Here is an 18289-nt window from a genome sequence, read left to right on the forward strand (position 1 = left end):
GTGGCTCATTACAACTTCTGGGGTTAGAAGGACTGAAGGAAGAAAAACTAAGGGAAATGATTCAGTTTTTACATCATGTCAGTGCTTTTATGAAAACAAACTCCGACAATGTTAATGAAAGTTACTCATGGTAGAAAAGAAAAAAGTACACGAGGTCCAATTTTTGTTCCTTTCTCACAGGCAGATTTCTACATATTTTCCTCTTACACAATTTTGTACGTCAAAGGGCAATGAAAACTCCCGAGGTAATCTAATCAAACGGCAGCAGGTTTCCGAAGTACTTCTGTGCTCTGTCAATGCAAAAGGAGCTCAAAGCCTGAGAGGTTTGGAGAGCTCTTACTATGTCTGCACGGCATAAATACAAGTGCCTGCGTCCCAGCAAACATGGAGAGGGGAAAGCCAGATATAGTGGGCCCTGACAGAAGTCGAGGGTCCCTGTTTAAATACATACATTCTATCCGAAATCACAAAAACACAAGTAGTATCAGGAAATCTTGTTTATCTTACTGCTGCTTAAAAAGTAGTTAATACAATGTTTTACTTAGCTACTAAACAAAGATCAGATTTATTTTTGGTTTCAAGAAAAGTATTATTGTTGTCCCTTATATTCACTATTTCTGTTTTACTACCTCAGAACATATATGCGCTTAATGTCAGTCAGGAAAAGAAAAATCAATTTATAAGTGTCAAGTACATCTATTGCTGCAACAACTACCGTAATGGAAACCAGGCCAGCTGCGCTTACCCAGTATTTCTCAATTATCTAACAGACTGGCGTGAAACACTCTCTCCCCTAATCTTGTAACATAAGGGCAAGCAAATATTTGGTGAAAGGTTAAGAGCTGTGTGTGCCCCGAAGGCAGAAAACACAAAAAGCCAAGGCAAGATTCCGCAACTGCAAACTGTCCATTGAGAATACACTGAACTGGGAAGTATTATTTCCTCTAGACCCACCTCTGTGACTTCTGCCTCATTAAATTCTACCCAGAATCTGCACTGTAAATACCCGAGCTCATTCACTCCAGCGCTTCCTCTCTCACAAGCCCGTGCTCAAGCCGTGCTGGTTATGCCGTGATCTGATTGAAAGCACACAAGTTTTCAGGTCAATCCAATTCATGCTACAGGATTGTGAATAGCAAACTCGGCTGTTTCAACAGGTTTTTGCAGTGAAGGAAGTGAGAGAGAGGCATCCTTATGTTTCACTAGCATTTTAGTTAATGAACATGGTAAGGACTTGTACAGAGAGCATTTCAGAAGGGGAGGGAAAAGGAGAAAATCTGCAACTGAAAAATACTGATACTACCTCAAAACTGCTCCAACATCTACAAAATATACTTTCACTAAAGGGCACAAAAATTAAAAAGGAAAACACATAATCTATACTAATAGAGCAGTATTTCAGCTTGATCTCCTCAACTTATACCCCAACCTCATCAGGCATTATGGCCAATGTTGCTCTTAGTCCGATGTTCCAACAGCAGAGATAAGCGATTGTACTGTTTCCACCCAGCTTCTCAAAACAAGCACTCGAAAAGGCAGGCAGCACGATCAAGGACAAATTTTAGAGGATATGTGGCTGTGGAAGTTCTCCAGCAAAAGCTACGTAAACAGTCAAGTAAGAATTGATAATCCCTTTCTTCCCGTATGTAACACCAAATGGACAGACTGACTCGTCCTGTGTTTAGCCACACACTCATCTGGCAGCGGGAAGGCTGCGCCTTGCACGGCTCTCCTGACGCAGCTAGCGAGATTTAGGTTACCGTCATCTTCTAATTTTCTGCTTCTTTCTCAGTACTAGTAAACTGCTTTGCAAAATACAGAAGTGGTGGCCTCTCCTAAGATTGCTGAAGTATAGTTTAGAAGATCAAATCAGTTTAAGACCTACAAACGTAAAGGCCTGTTTGCTACATCTTCCGTAACATTTTTCTTGCCTGCAAACACTGTCCTTTCAGAAATTTGATACCCAAAGTCAAATAATCCCCTAATATATACAATTTATACTAAAGCCAGTTTCATACGCTAAAAAAAAAAGGTTTGTCGCTCGCTTCCCCACATGAAAATCATGCCTCCTTTGGGTACAGACTTGGTAAGTTCAAGCTTTTTGAAAACCTTCTCTTATTTTAGGCAACTTGGGATAAACTCCAAAGCCTGTTACTGCACCTGTTGTTTTGGAGCGTGTTGTAACAGGAGATCTGTGCAATCACCTATAGTGTATCGGTTTGAACACAGACTGGAGATCAGTTCCCCTCTTTACCTTTGTTTTATTTTTAAGCATTACAAATGAAGCAGGTTAAATTAATAAAAAAAGCTTACAGAACATCCAGACTATTCTGTATAGGTCTGAATCATGGACTGTTTGGTCTCTAGCCTAATATGTAACTACAAGGAAGCATTTACACCTAATTTTTATAACCTGATTATGTTTAAACTTTTCATTTTTAACTTGACAATGTGACTGAAGATACCAATTACAGGCCAAAAAAAGATAGTTCAGTTAGAAAAGGGACAAGTAAAACAATGCAAAAGCACAAGTGAGACTTCACGCTGAACTTCAAGACCTTCCCTCCATTTTTTCTGTGCGGAATACAGGCACCTGAAAACTGGCACACTGTTCTGTGGGCGTCTAGAAGTCAAGCAATTCTACTTGGCATTGAAAGGGACTAGTAACACTCACACAAGTTACCTCTGTCGGGTAACGTCTTAAACTATGCCACCATTTCATCTCAGCAGTAAATGGACAGTCTAGATCTTGCTTCTGTCTCCTAACTGGAACACACCTGGCATAAAGCAGGAATTTACTCGAAGCTGGGTTTCTTATCATAACCGTGGTTTTCTTCATTTTCAGGGGACAATAAAAGTACATAACTGATGCGCTGGTGTTTTACAGTCTTCAAAGTCAGATGTAATATTCCTGCTTCTGTACTATTAATGGATGTGTGATGGGGGGTACTGCAGATAGAAAGCACAAATGTGACTTGTGTAACTAATACTTTGCTTCTAAGTGCTAGGTGCTTTCCTGGGTCTAGTGAGAGTTTATTTTTATCTGTTTTTGACTTACTGTCAGTATTAGGAACATATGCATGGAGAACAGGTTGCTTACGAATTAGGGTGCTCATCTCCCATCTTATGTTAGTATCCTATGCTTATGGTAATCATTCCAACAACATCCTTCCTCAGTGGAAGGAAATGAGGACATCAGGTGCTTTCTGTTTTACACGTAAAGATGGAGGACTACAGGAATAATCTCCATGGCTAAAAGTTTTTTTTAAATTACCTAGAGACAATGTATTTATGCTTATACCTGTTGGATACAACTGCTTCCCCGATTCCTGGAAGACATGCATTCAAGTTCAGATTCTGATCAAGTCATGGTATTAGGGTTGGACAAACGTTAATGACATTTTACAAACCAAGGCAAGAAATTCATTAATGACGTTACCCTAGTTGCACAGATTAAATATTAACACTTATTTCCTGGCCTCCAATCTGGTATGTTACCAAACATCTGCACAACATGACTGAAAAGGAATTGTACACACTCTTGTGATGACGCACTAGAAATACTTAAAAGTAAAATGGCATTTCCCAATACAAAATAAAATAGTAACATGAATCTACTGCTACATAGGAACAAAAGTTAGGAGAAAGTAAACACTGAATCATTCTTTTCTAAATAGGATTCAGCTAACAGATTTGTCTGACCAAGGCTTAGTAATATGAACACAGGAGAGCCAGTCATTAAAAGCTACTTCCTTTATTTATAAATTTCACAAAATCTAGCGGCATTGCTCTGTAGTAACCTTTTTGTGAAAGGAGCAACTCAAAGAGTAAAATGTTAAAGTGCATGAGCACAAGTCCAGTGTCTGGCAGCCAAACACGCAATGCAGTGACAGAAACCATCACAATTCCTCTTAATGCTCCATTGAGAGAGTCCAGTGACGTTAACCTCCTGCCTTCTGTTGAAATCCAGACACGAGAACGGACTACGCCAGCTTCTCCCTTTACTGTAGTTACCCTGACAGATTAGATACTTCTCTTTCAATGTCTTCCCAGCAGTGACTGTTGTATAATTTAACAGACTAAAGTTCTAAATAGAATTCTGTTTACTTCAGAAAACCTGACTGTCTCTTCAGCTTTCATTTTGACAAGAAATTCTGCCACCAATTTTATATTTACCTTTATTGCTTTTCAAAAACCCCATCGTCTCTCATCAGTGGCGTTAGGTTGCTTTCTTCTCAGACGTTGGTCATAATTTAGGTAGTGAAATTAAACATGTACTTAAAAAAAAAGGAGGGGGAAGGGGGAAGAGAAGCAAGTGTTCCCCCTCATGTACTGCATTAGCAGTCTTTTGCTTACCAAAAAGTGCACTGGGGGCTGGGGAGGGATTTTCTAAAGTTCTTACGGGTTCTTCAAAATTCTGTGGGGACAGTGAACAAGAGGAGCACCAGAGTTGGGAAACAGACTTTCCCTTTTCCCTTAGGAGATCACATCCAAATGCAAACTCCTCCCTTTTTTTGTGACTAAACAAAAAGAATTTGGCTTTCTTAATTGCAATATAAAGAAATTCTCTCCTTGCAGATGTTCTGATATACAGATGACTGGGTGTGCAGTGCAACAATACAAGTTTAAGAAAACTGTCCCCACCCATGGTCATCTGAGATGGTAGCCCCTGAGATTTCAAGCATGAGTCATCTCTGTTTTTCATGGTGTAACTAGTTAAGCAGAGGAAAATGGTTTGAGAGTCAATAAAAATTAGGAGCATTGGCAGCAAGCATATTTTAATCTTTCGCACAATCACAGTATTTTCCAGTGAAAAAGCAATGATGTGTTTTGTATGTTTAAGGAACTGAATTTTACTGTAGTCTGAATGCAAAATTTTAGCACGGTCTGTTGCTGGGTTTGTGGTGAACATATCCTATCACTTTCTAGCCAGACACACCTAGATTCATCTCTAGAGATCCGCCATCTCTAGAGCCATACTTGGAATTCCCAGGTAAAGATTTACCTAAGACAGGACTTCACGCTGCAACTTTTTGCTTGCTTTACTCTAAACTTTTGGTGAACAAACTTGCTTTCTGCTACTTTCATGTGCTTTATGATAGACTGAGGTATCCTTAAGTTACATTTTAATAACATTATTTGGCAACTCAAGTATTCCTTTTTATAAGGAAGATGTGGAGGTGTAGAATGGGGATGAGTTGTACATGGATAATAAAACAATGCAGCGTTTACCAGTTTAGTCAGAGAAGGTGGGGATTTTACCCACCACCAAGGGAGATAATACTGGTGATGGCATTTCCTACCAGGGAAGGCAATCGTACTGACTTACTATATCATAACAGTTCTTTGACTTTTATCCACACTTCAAAGAGGAAGTGAGATGACCAAGCAAATTTCAGTACATTTTCTCCCACAAGGCAAAGTGCACATTCAAGTTTTTAGATTTAACAGCTCTAAACACTATTTTGTTCAATCTTCTGAGCAGCGTAACACCACCAAAACAGGAAAACAATGCAAAAGTAGTCCGAACATAAACATTCATACCAAGACAGGAGAACCAGGTAGAAACCAGCACAATTCTCAGAGAAAAGAAGTTAAAAAAATGGAGAAAAAGATGACCTCTGAGAGAGTTTTAAACAGTGAGGTTCTGAACTTTACTACCCCTTAATACACATGCATGCACATTTATCACACTTCTTATTTACCGAGACCAACATGCTGGTTCAAGGTGTACAGTTTCAGAGGCGAGCAGCTTTTCACGTTCTTAGCCCAAAATACCCCAGCAGCTTTTGCAAAGCAGCAGAGGCCAGGCTTCCAGGACTGGCTCGCAACATTACATGCTCAGAGCCTGAGCTAGAAGCAGAGACAGCACCGAGCAAGCCGGCTGCAGGCAAGGAGGTGCGTAACCGTATTATCACATGATTGCGCCTGTGCTAATACGTCCTACCCCTCAGCAAAACCTCCTCGCGCAGGACAGCTGTGTACCAGCACAGCCAGAGCTTCCGAAAAGAATTTGTTCAAGCCCTGCCAGCTCAAAAGACATGAAAAAAGCTTGCGCGACTTTGCAGCAGACCACACAGCTAAAACTCAGGTGGCTTGATGGCACGACTTGATATTTAGGTAACTAGATCATTTTTAATATGAATAAAGCAGGAGTCACGGTAGCCACTGCAGAAGAAAGAAACTGTTTGCACAGCTCTAGACTAAACAGACAGTAAAGTGGTCTTAGACTTAACAAATTCTGAAGGAAGCACGAAGAGGAAACTGACGCTGTTGACCATTCATTCAACTTATTTTTAGAAACTTTTTTTCTCTGCAAAAGGGACAGAAAAATCCTTAGCGTGAGGCAGTGCATAACAACAGCAACTTATGGTTAGTAATAAAAAAAGATATCATTTAATTTGTTAACAAATGCAGTGATACTCAAAAAGCTAACATTGTCAGAAAACATTTCCATTTTCAACTTAAAAATACACAGTCCCGACTCCAAGTCTATCAGTATTTGGACTGATCATTACAGTGATGGTAGGACAAGGTTCCCTGTCAAAAGGTTCTAGTAAGAGTTACTGAAGTGCCCACTCCCTAGTTATTGTCAATCTTCTTGCTTACTAGCATACAAAAACTCATCACTCTTACCTTTAATGCAACTGCAATTCAAATGTTTCTAGGTAAGTAGGTCGATAAATTCATGAAAAATCGAAAAAAGTAAATAGTGAAAATTCTAGGCATCTCTTAGGTTATAAACATCTCTAAACAGACCATTCAAGCCAAGGTTTTCCTGGATTGGTAATACGAGCTTTCTCAGCTGTTTGTTGTCAATACCACTTGTACAATTGCAAAATACTACCTGCCACCAGAAAACACGGAACAGGCTGATCATGTACGTTACTTTAGGTTAGGGGATACCACTAGAAACTCATTACGTTATCAGTCTCAAGTGCTATATTTTCACCTAAATTCTATGTTCTGAGTGCCTTCAGATGTTGGAACGATGCAAGATTCTGCCAAACACTGTTCCTGACACAAAGGTTTAAAATTTACTCTTGGTTAAAACCAGCATTATGACATTAAACTGCTTTTAATAGCATCAACTTTAAAAAAGCTTACCTCTCTTAAAGATAAATCTACTTAATGCTACCCAAGTTACAGAAATATTTTTCATGTTCAGCTTTTTAAGGAAAGGTAAACTTATAAACTAAGAGGTAATACATAACAAACCTATAAAACTGTTTTGTTACCTTAGAGAAACAGCCAAGAGAAACCTTATCTGCTGTGGCTTCTCGGAGAATAAGATCACATACCCCCCTTTTACATTTGCATCCAATGTCTGTGCACAGACCATGCTTCATAAAGGCAGGAAAACAAACGTTAAAACACTTGGTGCGGTCCACCAAGTATAAGTATGAAATCTCATACTTCTCATACTTGGTGCGGTCCTAAAATCTCATACTTCAGGTATAAAGTAGTATCAGCATACACACAAGCCATGTTTGTATCTTATTTTCATGCATATATTCCAGACACCATGATCCGACCGCCGTGAAAGCGCCATGTGCGTTCAGGTAACACAGAGGTTTCCCCAAAGCCCTGCTCCCCCTGCCATGAACCCTGCTGCTTCTGCTTGCTCACCTCTCTCTCCCCCCACTGCAGCTCAGACTCATTTGACCCAGGCTAAATGAGGATTATTTTCCAAACAACAGCAACTTTTTAAGTGGGTGTAGGTTATACCTGAAAACCTGCAATATTTTTACATTAGGAACGGAGAGAGAAAGACTACAAGGCTGGCCACCAGCTGGTCTTTTTGAGATCACATTACCAAATGAAAAGAGCCTCACACTTGTTTCTCACTGTTCTGTGTATGTGATTATCATTCGGCAAACCATCTGTGAGCGTTCAAATAACCTGAACTTGGCTCAAGGCTAGAACAAGTTTTTAGCTTCAGTTACATTACACTAAAATTCCCGCACTGTTTAGCATGCTGTCTTCTTCAGTCAAACTTTATGGAACTGTAATGTACACTGCAAAGGTATTGTTACTTAAAGGCATGCAAGAAAAATATGCCTGAAAGAGCAAGCTTCAGCGAAACACCAAAATACCTATACAGCTTCTCTTATACGAACTTGAAAAGCAAGGATAATGTCCAATCCATGAACAAGCCAGACTGAGGACTGACAATCCCAGAATGGCAAAAAAGCAGCCTACTCCTAGGATGCTCTCCATGGTTTTCTACGGCATAATCTTGCTCCGATCCCTGTTCTAACTCCCACTTTCTTGCTCTGCGTTTTACTGAGGAACAGCAAGCTTAGTTTCACCTTGCAGTTGTTCCTCTTCCCTGTGGTGATAATATTTCATAATGAAAGCACTTCTCATAGAATGACAGAATGGTTTGGGTTGGAAAAAGACCATCTCCTTCCAACCCCCCTGCCATGAGCAGGGACCCCTTCCACCAGACCAGGGTGCTCAACGCCCCGTCCAGCCTGGCCTTGAACACTGCCAGGGAGGGGGCAGCCACAGCTTCTCTGGGCAGCATGGGCCAGTGCCTCACCACCCTCATGGGGAAGAATTTCTTTCTTATGTGTAATCTAAACCTACCCTCTTTCAGTTTAAAGCCATTACCCCTTGTCCTATCACTCCAAGCCCTTGTAAAAAGTCCCTCTCCAGCTCTCTCACAGGCTCCTCCAGGCACTGGCAAGCCGCTGTAAGGTCTCCCCGGAGCCTTCTCTTCCCCAGGCTGAACAGCCTCAGCTCTCCCAGCCTTTCCTCAAAGAAGAGGTGCTCCAGCCCAAGTTGTTCAAACAGAGGAGCTCACAAAAATGCAAAACTATTTGCATGCTTATGAAATAAACAGAGAATCCATTTTCATAATGAAAATTTGTTTTGGTTTCGGCTGCCGCCGGCAACAAAAGCACCACGCGGCCGCCCCTCCCCCTGCCGTGGTGCGGAGGAGAATGGAAAGAAACAGTCAGAAACTGGTGGGTCGGGATAAGGGCAGTTTAACAGAACAGCAGACAAAGGGAACAGGAACAACGACGATACAGATAAGGAGAAAATAGGACCCAAACTCACACAACAGACCCGCTCGCTCAGACAGGACCGGCGCCGCGCGCTCCCCAGCCGCTCCCCAGCCTCGAGTGAGTCCCCGCCGCACTGCCCCCGCCCTGGAACCCCGCATGATGTCACAGGGTATGGAATACCGGGCTCTGTTTGGCCAGGTGGGGTCAGCCCCCGCCCCCCGGCTGTGCCCCTTCCTGGAGTCCGGTGGAAATTAGCCCTGTCCTGGCCAAACCCAGGACAAAATTAAACACATCTGTCTAACAAAGGCACAAAACCAAGGCTATCTTAAATTCAGCATTAAATTATACTGTGTAAATAGACAGTATGAATCATCTGTATGTACAGCTGTCTTCACGGAAAGCAGCGTGCAAAGTGACAAACTAATGGGCCACTGCGGACAGACAGAAACTGCGCCATCCCCGCTTCTGACTTCTGTGTCTGGTGCGAAAAGACCAGACACCACAAACCAGAATCTCTTGCTTGTTTTTTATTTTTTCCTTTCCATTGCTATATCACTTTGCCGTAATTTGACATTTCCACTAGCTGCAGATTTACTGTCCCAACTCTGCTATGTAACATTCAAAGCTATCGAAAATACTGTTGTAAAACTACACTTTACCTATATAGCGTTGTGATTCTTTCAGTATGTATGCTTTCATTGTGGAAAAAACCAAAACCAAACCAAGAAGTGCCATCCTAAGAACACAAGGAGGTTAGTACTTAAAGCAAATTTTATGATATAACACAACTTGAGCAAATTACTTTATTGACCTGACATAAACGTGACCTCAGTGGAACAGAGACTTCAACAGAGAAGCGAGAACAGTGCAATAAGCCTGCTGGTTCTCTATCAGAGTCTTCCAGTTCAGGTTCATGGCAGCCAACTCAATTCAAACGTGGACTGCGGTGATCTCGCTTTGACCGTTCCCTCAGGCTGTAAATTTTGCAGGCAACCAATTATATATAACTTATAAACAGAGCCAGGGGTCTGACGTAGCTCCCTATTCGTTTGCTCAAGTGCCCGTGCAAGGGAGGAAGAGGTAACCTCCATTCACTCCAGCTCACACGGAATTACTTGCATCTTTACAATGTAGCTTTGTAAGCACTTTAAATAAGCATGAAAGCCAGCTACTGCTGGAAGAAGTTGCCTACACCCATTTTTCACTATCCCAGCCTGTCCCTTCCCTTTTGCCAGGAGCCAGAGCGAGTGAGTGAGTGCTGGCTGAAGCTTTCGCAAGCTTCGTGTGTTCATGGAAGTGCGGTATGGGCAAAAAAAGCAACCAGAAGCTGTAGCGTGATAACTAACCTAATCTTATCTTTATTGGAAGCTAAAAAAAACCCCTCAAAACCCCTTCCCAAACACTGAAATGTCTTGTTAAAATTTTATTTAGATTAATTTTATGTAGTCCAAAATATGCATAATTTGTTATTTATTGAAGGTCAGGAGTTAGTAATCTTCCTAATCCAAAGTGGCTGTATGGTACAGGAAACAGCAGCTGGCCACCAAGTTGAGTTTAAGCTGTGACGTGAATGCCCTCATTCATAAACTCTGGGGTTTTTGCTACGAGCCAACATTCAGCGCGCAGTGATGTGCAGTTTCCAGCCCCTCAGACTTCACCGCATATTTGAAGTAGTGACATTTCATAGGCTGCTCAACTCCTCTGGCTTCCAAGACAAAACGTGTTGAGAAGGACTCACTGGGTGTTCTGCTTCTCATGTGCCTTAGGTAAACTGAACGTAGTAAGATCCCTTCAAAAATGACTGCGTGTATAACTACTAGAGAGGAAACAACAAAGTACCTGATGGATTGCTCAGGCAATATGAAGTGTTTCAGGAGGTCTGACCAGTTACATCAATTTGCCTTTTTTTTTTTCCAGCAAGATACTTGCACCCTCTTACCAGCAACTATCACAATACAGGCTCCTTGTAGTCTCACCACTGTCTTCACTCAACCCTACGAACTCACCTGATGGCAGCACTCATTTAAACATGGCCAGATTCATTCCACTGTATGGGCCACTTGCCATAAATATGTGCAGAATTGTGAACTGCAACATTGTGTGAAGTTAGATCAAATGCTTTGTAGTACCTGCTCATCTGTAGCCTACTCTGACAGGCAGCGAGCGCTCTTCGTGTTCCACCCAGTGTGAGAAACCGCCCCTGCAGAGCATTAGATGAATACTCATTATTTACAGTCTAATGTTTCTCTACACACAACTTTCTTAGAAGGCTTTTTGGTTCCAGTTGTACAAGGGGCTCCTAGTGTACAGAAATACGCATAATAAAATTTACAAAGTAGTAGCTTAATCCAAATACCAAAACTGACTTGTAGCCAGATGAGCGATCATTACATGAACACAAAAATAAAATATTTTTATTTTGGGAAAGTTCTTATTTTAGGAAATACTGTTGTATATGAAGCTTGCTAATGACCAGAGTAAGCTGGATGTAGAATGAGTAACTCGGTTGCTCAGTTTCCAGAAACACAGCATACCTTTAGCTTTCTCTTTAAAAGACCAGCGAGGGTTGACTGTAGTTTCAGGCTCGCTGGTACATGTTATCCTGAACCAAGGAGTGTAGTTCATATGTTATTGTAGAGTGGCTAATACAAAAAATTCGAGGATGGGAATCAACAGGTAGGGAGGGCAGAGAGAGGATGGAACGCAGAACATCTCTCTCCAGTGCCTGCGGCAGGCTCTTGGTAGGAGCTGCCTGCCCCAGGCATGGAGTCAGCCCCTCTTGGCTGCCTGCTGCTGGGGCCTTTGGCTTCCACAGCGAGAGGTGGGCATGTTGGAAAATAATCATGTGAAAAGCCATCGGATATGGCAGAATGGCAGTGTTTCTGTCTGTAAAAGCATCTGTGCAACCGAGGGACAGCAAGAAAAATTCACTCGCACTAGCGGACTGCTAAAGAACACAAGCGCAGGTGTGAAGCCTGTTCTTGCTGTGATACGTAACCAAGATTTTCTGGCAGCCAGGAAAGAAGAGCCTTAGGGCACCCGTGTGCTCCGCAGAACCCATTTAGTTGTTTGGTATTGCTTTTCCAAACTGAACTGGGAAACACGAAGCAAACAGGCTTATAACTACCGACACTGAATGGAATTTCTCTTTGCGGTGTCACATACTGAATATTATAATTTATTCAGTTTCTCTCTGTGCTAATAGTTTTCTACTCCTGTCGGCAGGATTTGTGCAAACGAGGGTCTGGTGGGCAGAGGCATGGCTAAAAAAGCAGCTGTTTGGGAATGCAAGGAAATAACATGAAGAAATCAGCAGCAGCCCTTGCGTGCTTGACATTTCTTTGGAGTTGCATTGTTCAAGGGTCAGAAATGTCAGCATGGAAGTGAAGGTGCTTTGGGGCACTCAGTCCCCGATGACCCCAACCGCAGCAGCCCAGAGGCGTCAAACCGCACGCCGGTGCGCAGACAGGCATTCCTGCTCACAGAGCGAGCGTGGAAGAACCACACTCAGTACGACGCGTAGCTGAAGGAACTACTGCTCGAGTCACACTGCAAGCACGCAAACCAGCAGTTCTATAAACTCGACATCTAACTGCAGTAACCGCACTCGACGCTGAGGAACTGCACATACAGAGGAAAACCTCAGTGAAGGTGCAGCTCAGAACGCACGTCCCGTATCTCACAATGCGTAGAACAGCGGTTTAGAAGAAAACCAACCATCCTTTCATGTTACTTGAATCTATAGTTGTGCTTCCTAGAATGTAAGTCACATTTAGTAGGCTTTGTTTAAATTTAAAATGCTACACAGCTGGGTAATGCACCCAGCTAAGTAGAACAAGGATCAGATTTCACCATACTAATACTAATTTCACTTTAAAATGGGTTGCACAGTATCATAAAAGAACAAAAAATTCCCCAAACAGGTCTGCTGTACAGATCTAACAAGTAATTTTGCAAAACATAACTATTAGATAGACGTTAAGAAAAATTTTTTGTCGGCCATGCTTATACTACCACAAAAGCACAATGGGGTAGGCCAAACATGACACTAACAGATATTTTAAAATTAAATATTTAAATTTTCAATAAATGTATATTTAGAGAATCTGATGAACACAAGCATTTCTGTAACTGTCTTGGTATTACTCACAATCTTTTTTCAGTAATAAGGAGAGTTAAAACACAATACCACTTCAGAGTTACTAAAATAATAATTTAAAAGACTCTTTAGTCCAAATTTTAAGAGTACAAGTAGTGGAATGTAATGTGCTATTTTAAGTCTGTCCTTGTCCTGTCAACTTAAATTCACATTGAATTTATAAATTCACAGGCTTTCAAGCATACCTAGATATTTTTTTTGATTGATACAGACATTAATATTCTAACTGCCATTCTACACCTATGCTATAAAACATTCCCAGTGATCAGCGTGTGGAACTACGGGCACTTTCCCTGCACACTAACAAAAGTGATGAGCAAAAATCATGAGACGAGCTGCAGCGTCATCACACAGTGTAAAACAAATGTGCATACAGGTATTCTGCTCTGGTTTTTGACACTTCACAGCTGCTATTGACAGCCCAATGAATTTATAATAAGAATTAAAAAAGAAATGTAAATCTGTTGCCTAATAGGCAAGTTACAAATATGCTTTTAGAAAAAGATGCTCAACTGATGAAGCAGTATCATACTTTAAGGAATCAACAGTCACATTAATATACCTTGGAGAAAATCCTAGTTCATTAGCTTTGTCCTCACTGAACACCACTGGTACTCAAGTGTAACAGATTTAAGAGTCTCGGATTTAAAGTGATAACCAGGGATCCACCTCGGATCACTTTAAATCCGAGACTCTTAAATCTGTGATAATTGGTGGATCCCTTTATCTCTACCCTGGAGATAAAGATATCTCACCTTGAAGCCCAGTGAACTCCCAGCTGCACAATATCCATCAGTTTGGCATCTGTACTACAAAAAACATGCAAAATTTAAATACAGGAAAAAAGATATTTTCTCAATACCTAGGATTCCTTACAAAACACTTAGGTGAAAAGTACTCTTTGATTTCGATGAAAAGTCCACGTGCTTAGCTCTATCTGAAGCAAAGAAAGAGGAAACAATTCCTCATGTCCTTCATATTGCACAGCCATTAATCCAAAAGCAAAGCAAATAAAACGCGGGCTGCCTTTTTGCTGTGATAGCATTAGCTCCAGCCTTACTTCTATCATAAGCAACTTGTGTACATGAGCTTTAAAAATCACCCACTATACAAACTGACATTCTGGCAGCGCGCTGGCTAGAGCGGAGCATTTCCCACCCCTCCCAGCCCCATGCCCGCAGTCACCTTTCCTTACTTGTTCTGCTCCTCCATTTCCCAAGACTGCCTGTGCTATTTATTTCCTTACTGAAAAATGGCTCAGTGTGCCTTCTGAGTTTTCTACTATATTTGGGATCATCTTAAAATGTACAATAACTCTCCAGCCAATTGCACCAACACGCTCCTCATAACTAACCTCTGCAGAAGATCGAGCTCAAGCCGGCACCGAGTTTAGTCCTGGCTCAAAAGCAGCATGGAAGCCTGAAGAGCAGAGAGGCTTCTTATCTAGGGCAACAACAGCAGCATAAGGAATTTCCACCCGCACCACTCGTTCCTAACCTCTGTATCATGCGCTCAGTCAGGTAAATAATGTTATGTTTATCTGGCACATGATTAAAGCCATATCTTGATTACAAGTACACTCGGTATGAACCACTAGGTAGGAACTGATAGCCCGAAGAAGAAATGGGGCAGGGAAGGCAGATCTACCGTAGTTTATCTAACTTCTGTCTGATTATTTTTGTTGATCTCGGCCAAGCGGCTCAGTGTGGATCACACGAGGGACCTACTGCAGAAAAGAAAACTGAAACCACATTTCCCAAGCAATTCTGGCACCTGGCCAGCAGTCTTCCTCTTTGCAAGCCCAAGTCTTATTCCATGCGGCATCTTTTAGTTCACATTCGTATAAAACAAGCAAAGACTTCTTGCAGTTCCAGCATATCTGGGATTAAGGCAAGGTTCTCCCCATCCACTGCTCCGACCACAAAGCGGTCTGTGAGAGAGGGCCTTGCTCCACATCCACCATAGATCATTATAGAAACTCATCACACCACTTCCAGTGTGTGTTTTATTTTCAGTGTGGTGCAAGTTACTCTGAGCAGCCACTGAAGAAATAACTAGTGCTGCGTTCAGCTTTCATTTTGACGTGCCTGTCTACCGAGTTCAAGGTTTTGAGGAAATATGCAGTTACCAAGAGTGTCAACGGATCGTGAACAGTCCTAATTTCCCTCCCCCACCTCCAACCAAAAAAACCAAGGGAACAAGAGAAAAGCAATAGCAACTGTTAATAATTCCTATCCACTGCAAAGCATAGCTCTACTGGCAGAGGAGAAATAGTCTCTTCAGCTTTCCCTTGGGCCCTTCCGTACAGCTAGCCTATTCCAGTCAGCACCTTCCAAATGGAAGTGTGACGGAGAGCGATCCCGATTACAGGGAGAAGAGGAGGTAACTTTGAAACGAAGAGGAACGCCACAACAGTCACTGTCTAGCTGCTGTAGAAAGCAGGAAAATTAAACAGCATGGCCAACTTTTGAGATATGCCTTCCATGAAAAGGGCAGAAGACATGGCACCGTCTAAATAACGATCCAGTATATGAACAAATGGAACAAAACCATAAATTTTGTTTCTCAGAAAACTGCTTCCCTCCTTCCACGAAACTTCCTTCTCTCCCGAGAAAATAAATGTCCTGAAGCATAGTGACTACAGGCTTAGTTACATATACAATGAAGATTTCCCTTAATAACGAACTCCAACTCTTTTTTAGCTTAAGTAATTCCTTATTAAGAAGTTTTCTTATAAGCAAGCACTCATTCATTTGTTGTGTTAGCTACCTATCTCTATTAATCATTAACTGCAATAGATTTTGCATGTTTACTTGGCTCAGGCTACTGTTTAATATTTCATTTGGATATTAATTCAAAATAGTGTAATAGGCTGCACCTGTTTTACTACATACATATCTTAACATCACTTGGAATATATTTGTATCCAATGCCTTGCCTTAGTGCGTTGTTCAAGAGCGGTTTCTCTAGTTTTATAAGAGGGCTGAAGCATAACCCTCGTGTCAGAAGGAGGTGTCATCCCCTGAACACTGCTAATTTATCATGCTGAAGATTTACAGCTGCTGATAGCGTCAGATTATTGAATCAGCAGACGGTGGGCGGCCCTGCCACTTGCTCGCACTGCATGCGTCGCAGATAGTGTTGGAGGTAATACGTGAGTAAAGTTTGCATGAGATGCAAATACCTGAATAATTAACAGGACCACAGCGGGGTTCTCTCGGGGCAGGGCTGCCTGGTCTGTTTTGAGTTTGTACAATTCTGGAGTTTAGGACCATAATGAAGGGGAACTGGAAAATACAAAAAAAAAGACTGGGAAGTTAAAAATACATCAAATACTTTTAAAAATAACTTTTATGTGGAAATATTTAAAGCTTCTGTAGGACTGTATTAAAACACAGACTTCGTATCCGTGCGTGAAGAGCATGGAAAAAAACAAAACCATGCAATCTTTCTGATACTGCGGAACACTGCCAGCTATGTCTCTTGTTTGGGAAAAAGGACTAATTTGGAGATTTAATTGTTTAAAATGCAAGGTTTTCACATCTTAGGGGAAAAAAACCACAAACGTTTCAATTAGTCTGAGATGACAAATCTGAGAGATTCAAGAAGTACAAGAATTAAAAGGAAAAGACTGTATGTTTCTAATTGCTATTTGTAGCTTTATTTGCTAATTCTTGCCCTTCAAATTGGCAAGGCTATAAATGCAAATCTGTCTATAACGTTAAACAACAAAGCACGTCATATTCATATTTTCATGCTACAGCTGTCCGGGATGACGAAAGCATCACTGTAAGGCCAGCCGTTACCTGTAACCTAACAACCACCCGTTACAGCCATCGGACTCCAGCTGCCCACCGACCGCACACGCCACCATCCTCAATTTACACCACATTTCTCCAAAACCTCCATCTGTATTTTTTTAAGCGAGGATGCTCGATTAAAAGAATGAAACAGTAAACTCACAAAGGGGGTTACGGGAGCGGATGGTTCCAAAGTCGCCGTAATTATTTCGTTCAAGCCTGAGGTGTGGGAGCAGCGGTGCCTGCGGGACGCCGAGCCCGGCCCCGCAGCCCCGCTGCGGGGATGGGGGTCTCAGGGGAAGCGGAGAAGCAGAGGCTCAGCCCGCCTCCCGCCGCTCCTCCACAGCCGGCCCTGCGGCGCGGAGCGGGGAAACGCGCCCGGCGCTGAACCGCATCTCCCCGCGCGGCATCAGCATCACGCCATCCCCGCGGCCCAGCCTCCCGCCCCGCAGCCCGGGGAGGAGGGGGGGGGGGGCCGGCCCCCGGCGGTGCTGCTGACGGGGACGGCGGCGGGAGGAGGCGGCGCCGCACCGCTGCCGCCATCGGAGGATGCTGCGGAGGGCGGGGGAGAGCGGAGCCTCCCGGCTCGCTCCCGCCCGCCGGCCCGGGCCCCAGGGCACCGCGCTGCCGGCAGCGGGGGCGCCGAGCCCGGGCGCGTCCCCCCGGCTGCGGGGAGGCCGGGAGTGAGCCGACCCCGCGTCACCCGCCCGGCTCCTTCCCTCAGCTGACCCCGCTGCCTCCGCCCAGGCGGGCGGCAGCCGCGGTCCCACCCCCGGCGGGGGCGGAGGACGGGCCGGCGGGGAGCGGAGTCCCCGCAGCCCGCCCCGCATCCCTCCCGCCGCTCCCCGCCGCAGGGCCCGCACTCACCTCGCTGCCCAGCGCGGAACGGGGCCGGCGGCTCCGCCGGCTGCTAAAATGGCTGAGGGAGCGGGGGGGGGGGGGGGGGGGGGCGGGGGGAGGAGCGAGCCCTCGCTCAGCCGGCTCCGCCGGCCAATCCGCCCGCCGCATGCTGCTGACGCGGAGGGAGGGGCCGGGACCCCGGCGGTGTGTCCTGCCGCGGGGCTCTGCCGGGCCGGCGGGGGGGGGACGAGGCGGCGGGAGCGCCGTTACCCGCGCCGGTGTCCGGTCTGCTGCGTTACCCGGCCCAGGCCGGAGCCGCGGGCACAGGCAGCGGCCGCCCCAGCGCCGCCAGCCGCCCCGCTCGCCTCGGCGGGGACGCCGCTCGCCCGGTCGTCCGGGCCGGAGTGGACAGCGCGGGGGTCTCAGCCGGCCATGCCTGCAGACAGCCTGGAGACCACAGCCTGGTGACCACCCTC

The 18289-nt window shown here is 43.9% G+C and overlaps 1 protein-coding gene across 8 annotated transcripts in view; it reads right to left on the reverse strand.

Annotated features, from left to right (window-relative positions):
- The window catches only part of ACSL4 (acyl-CoA synthetase long chain family member 4), a 41689-nt gene extending 23784 nt beyond the window's left edge, over positions 1–17905 (reverse strand). For 2 of the 8 annotated variants that reach the window (XM_075435284.1, XM_075435280.1), the window contains exon 1: positions 17841–17905. Coding sequence is in view for 2 of the 8 variants with exons in the window: in XM_075435279.1 (XP_075291394.1) it covers positions 16358–16448 (91 nt within the window). In the remaining 6 variants the exon portion in view is untranslated. Of the gene's footprint in view, positions 1–16357; positions 16461–17136; positions 17449–17840 lie in introns of those variants that run through there. The other 6 variants (XM_075435283.1, XM_075435281.1, XM_075435279.1 and 3 more) reach the window with 5 other exon arrangements.
- Positions 17906–18289: the final 384 nt, after the last annotated feature.

Source organism: Opisthocomus hoazin, chromosome 14 (assembly GCF_030867145.1).
Source record: "Opisthocomus hoazin isolate bOpiHoa1 chromosome 14, bOpiHoa1.hap1, whole genome shotgun sequence".
NCBI classification, from domain to species: domain Eukaryota; kingdom Metazoa; phylum Chordata; class Aves; order Opisthocomiformes; family Opisthocomidae; genus Opisthocomus; species Opisthocomus hoazin.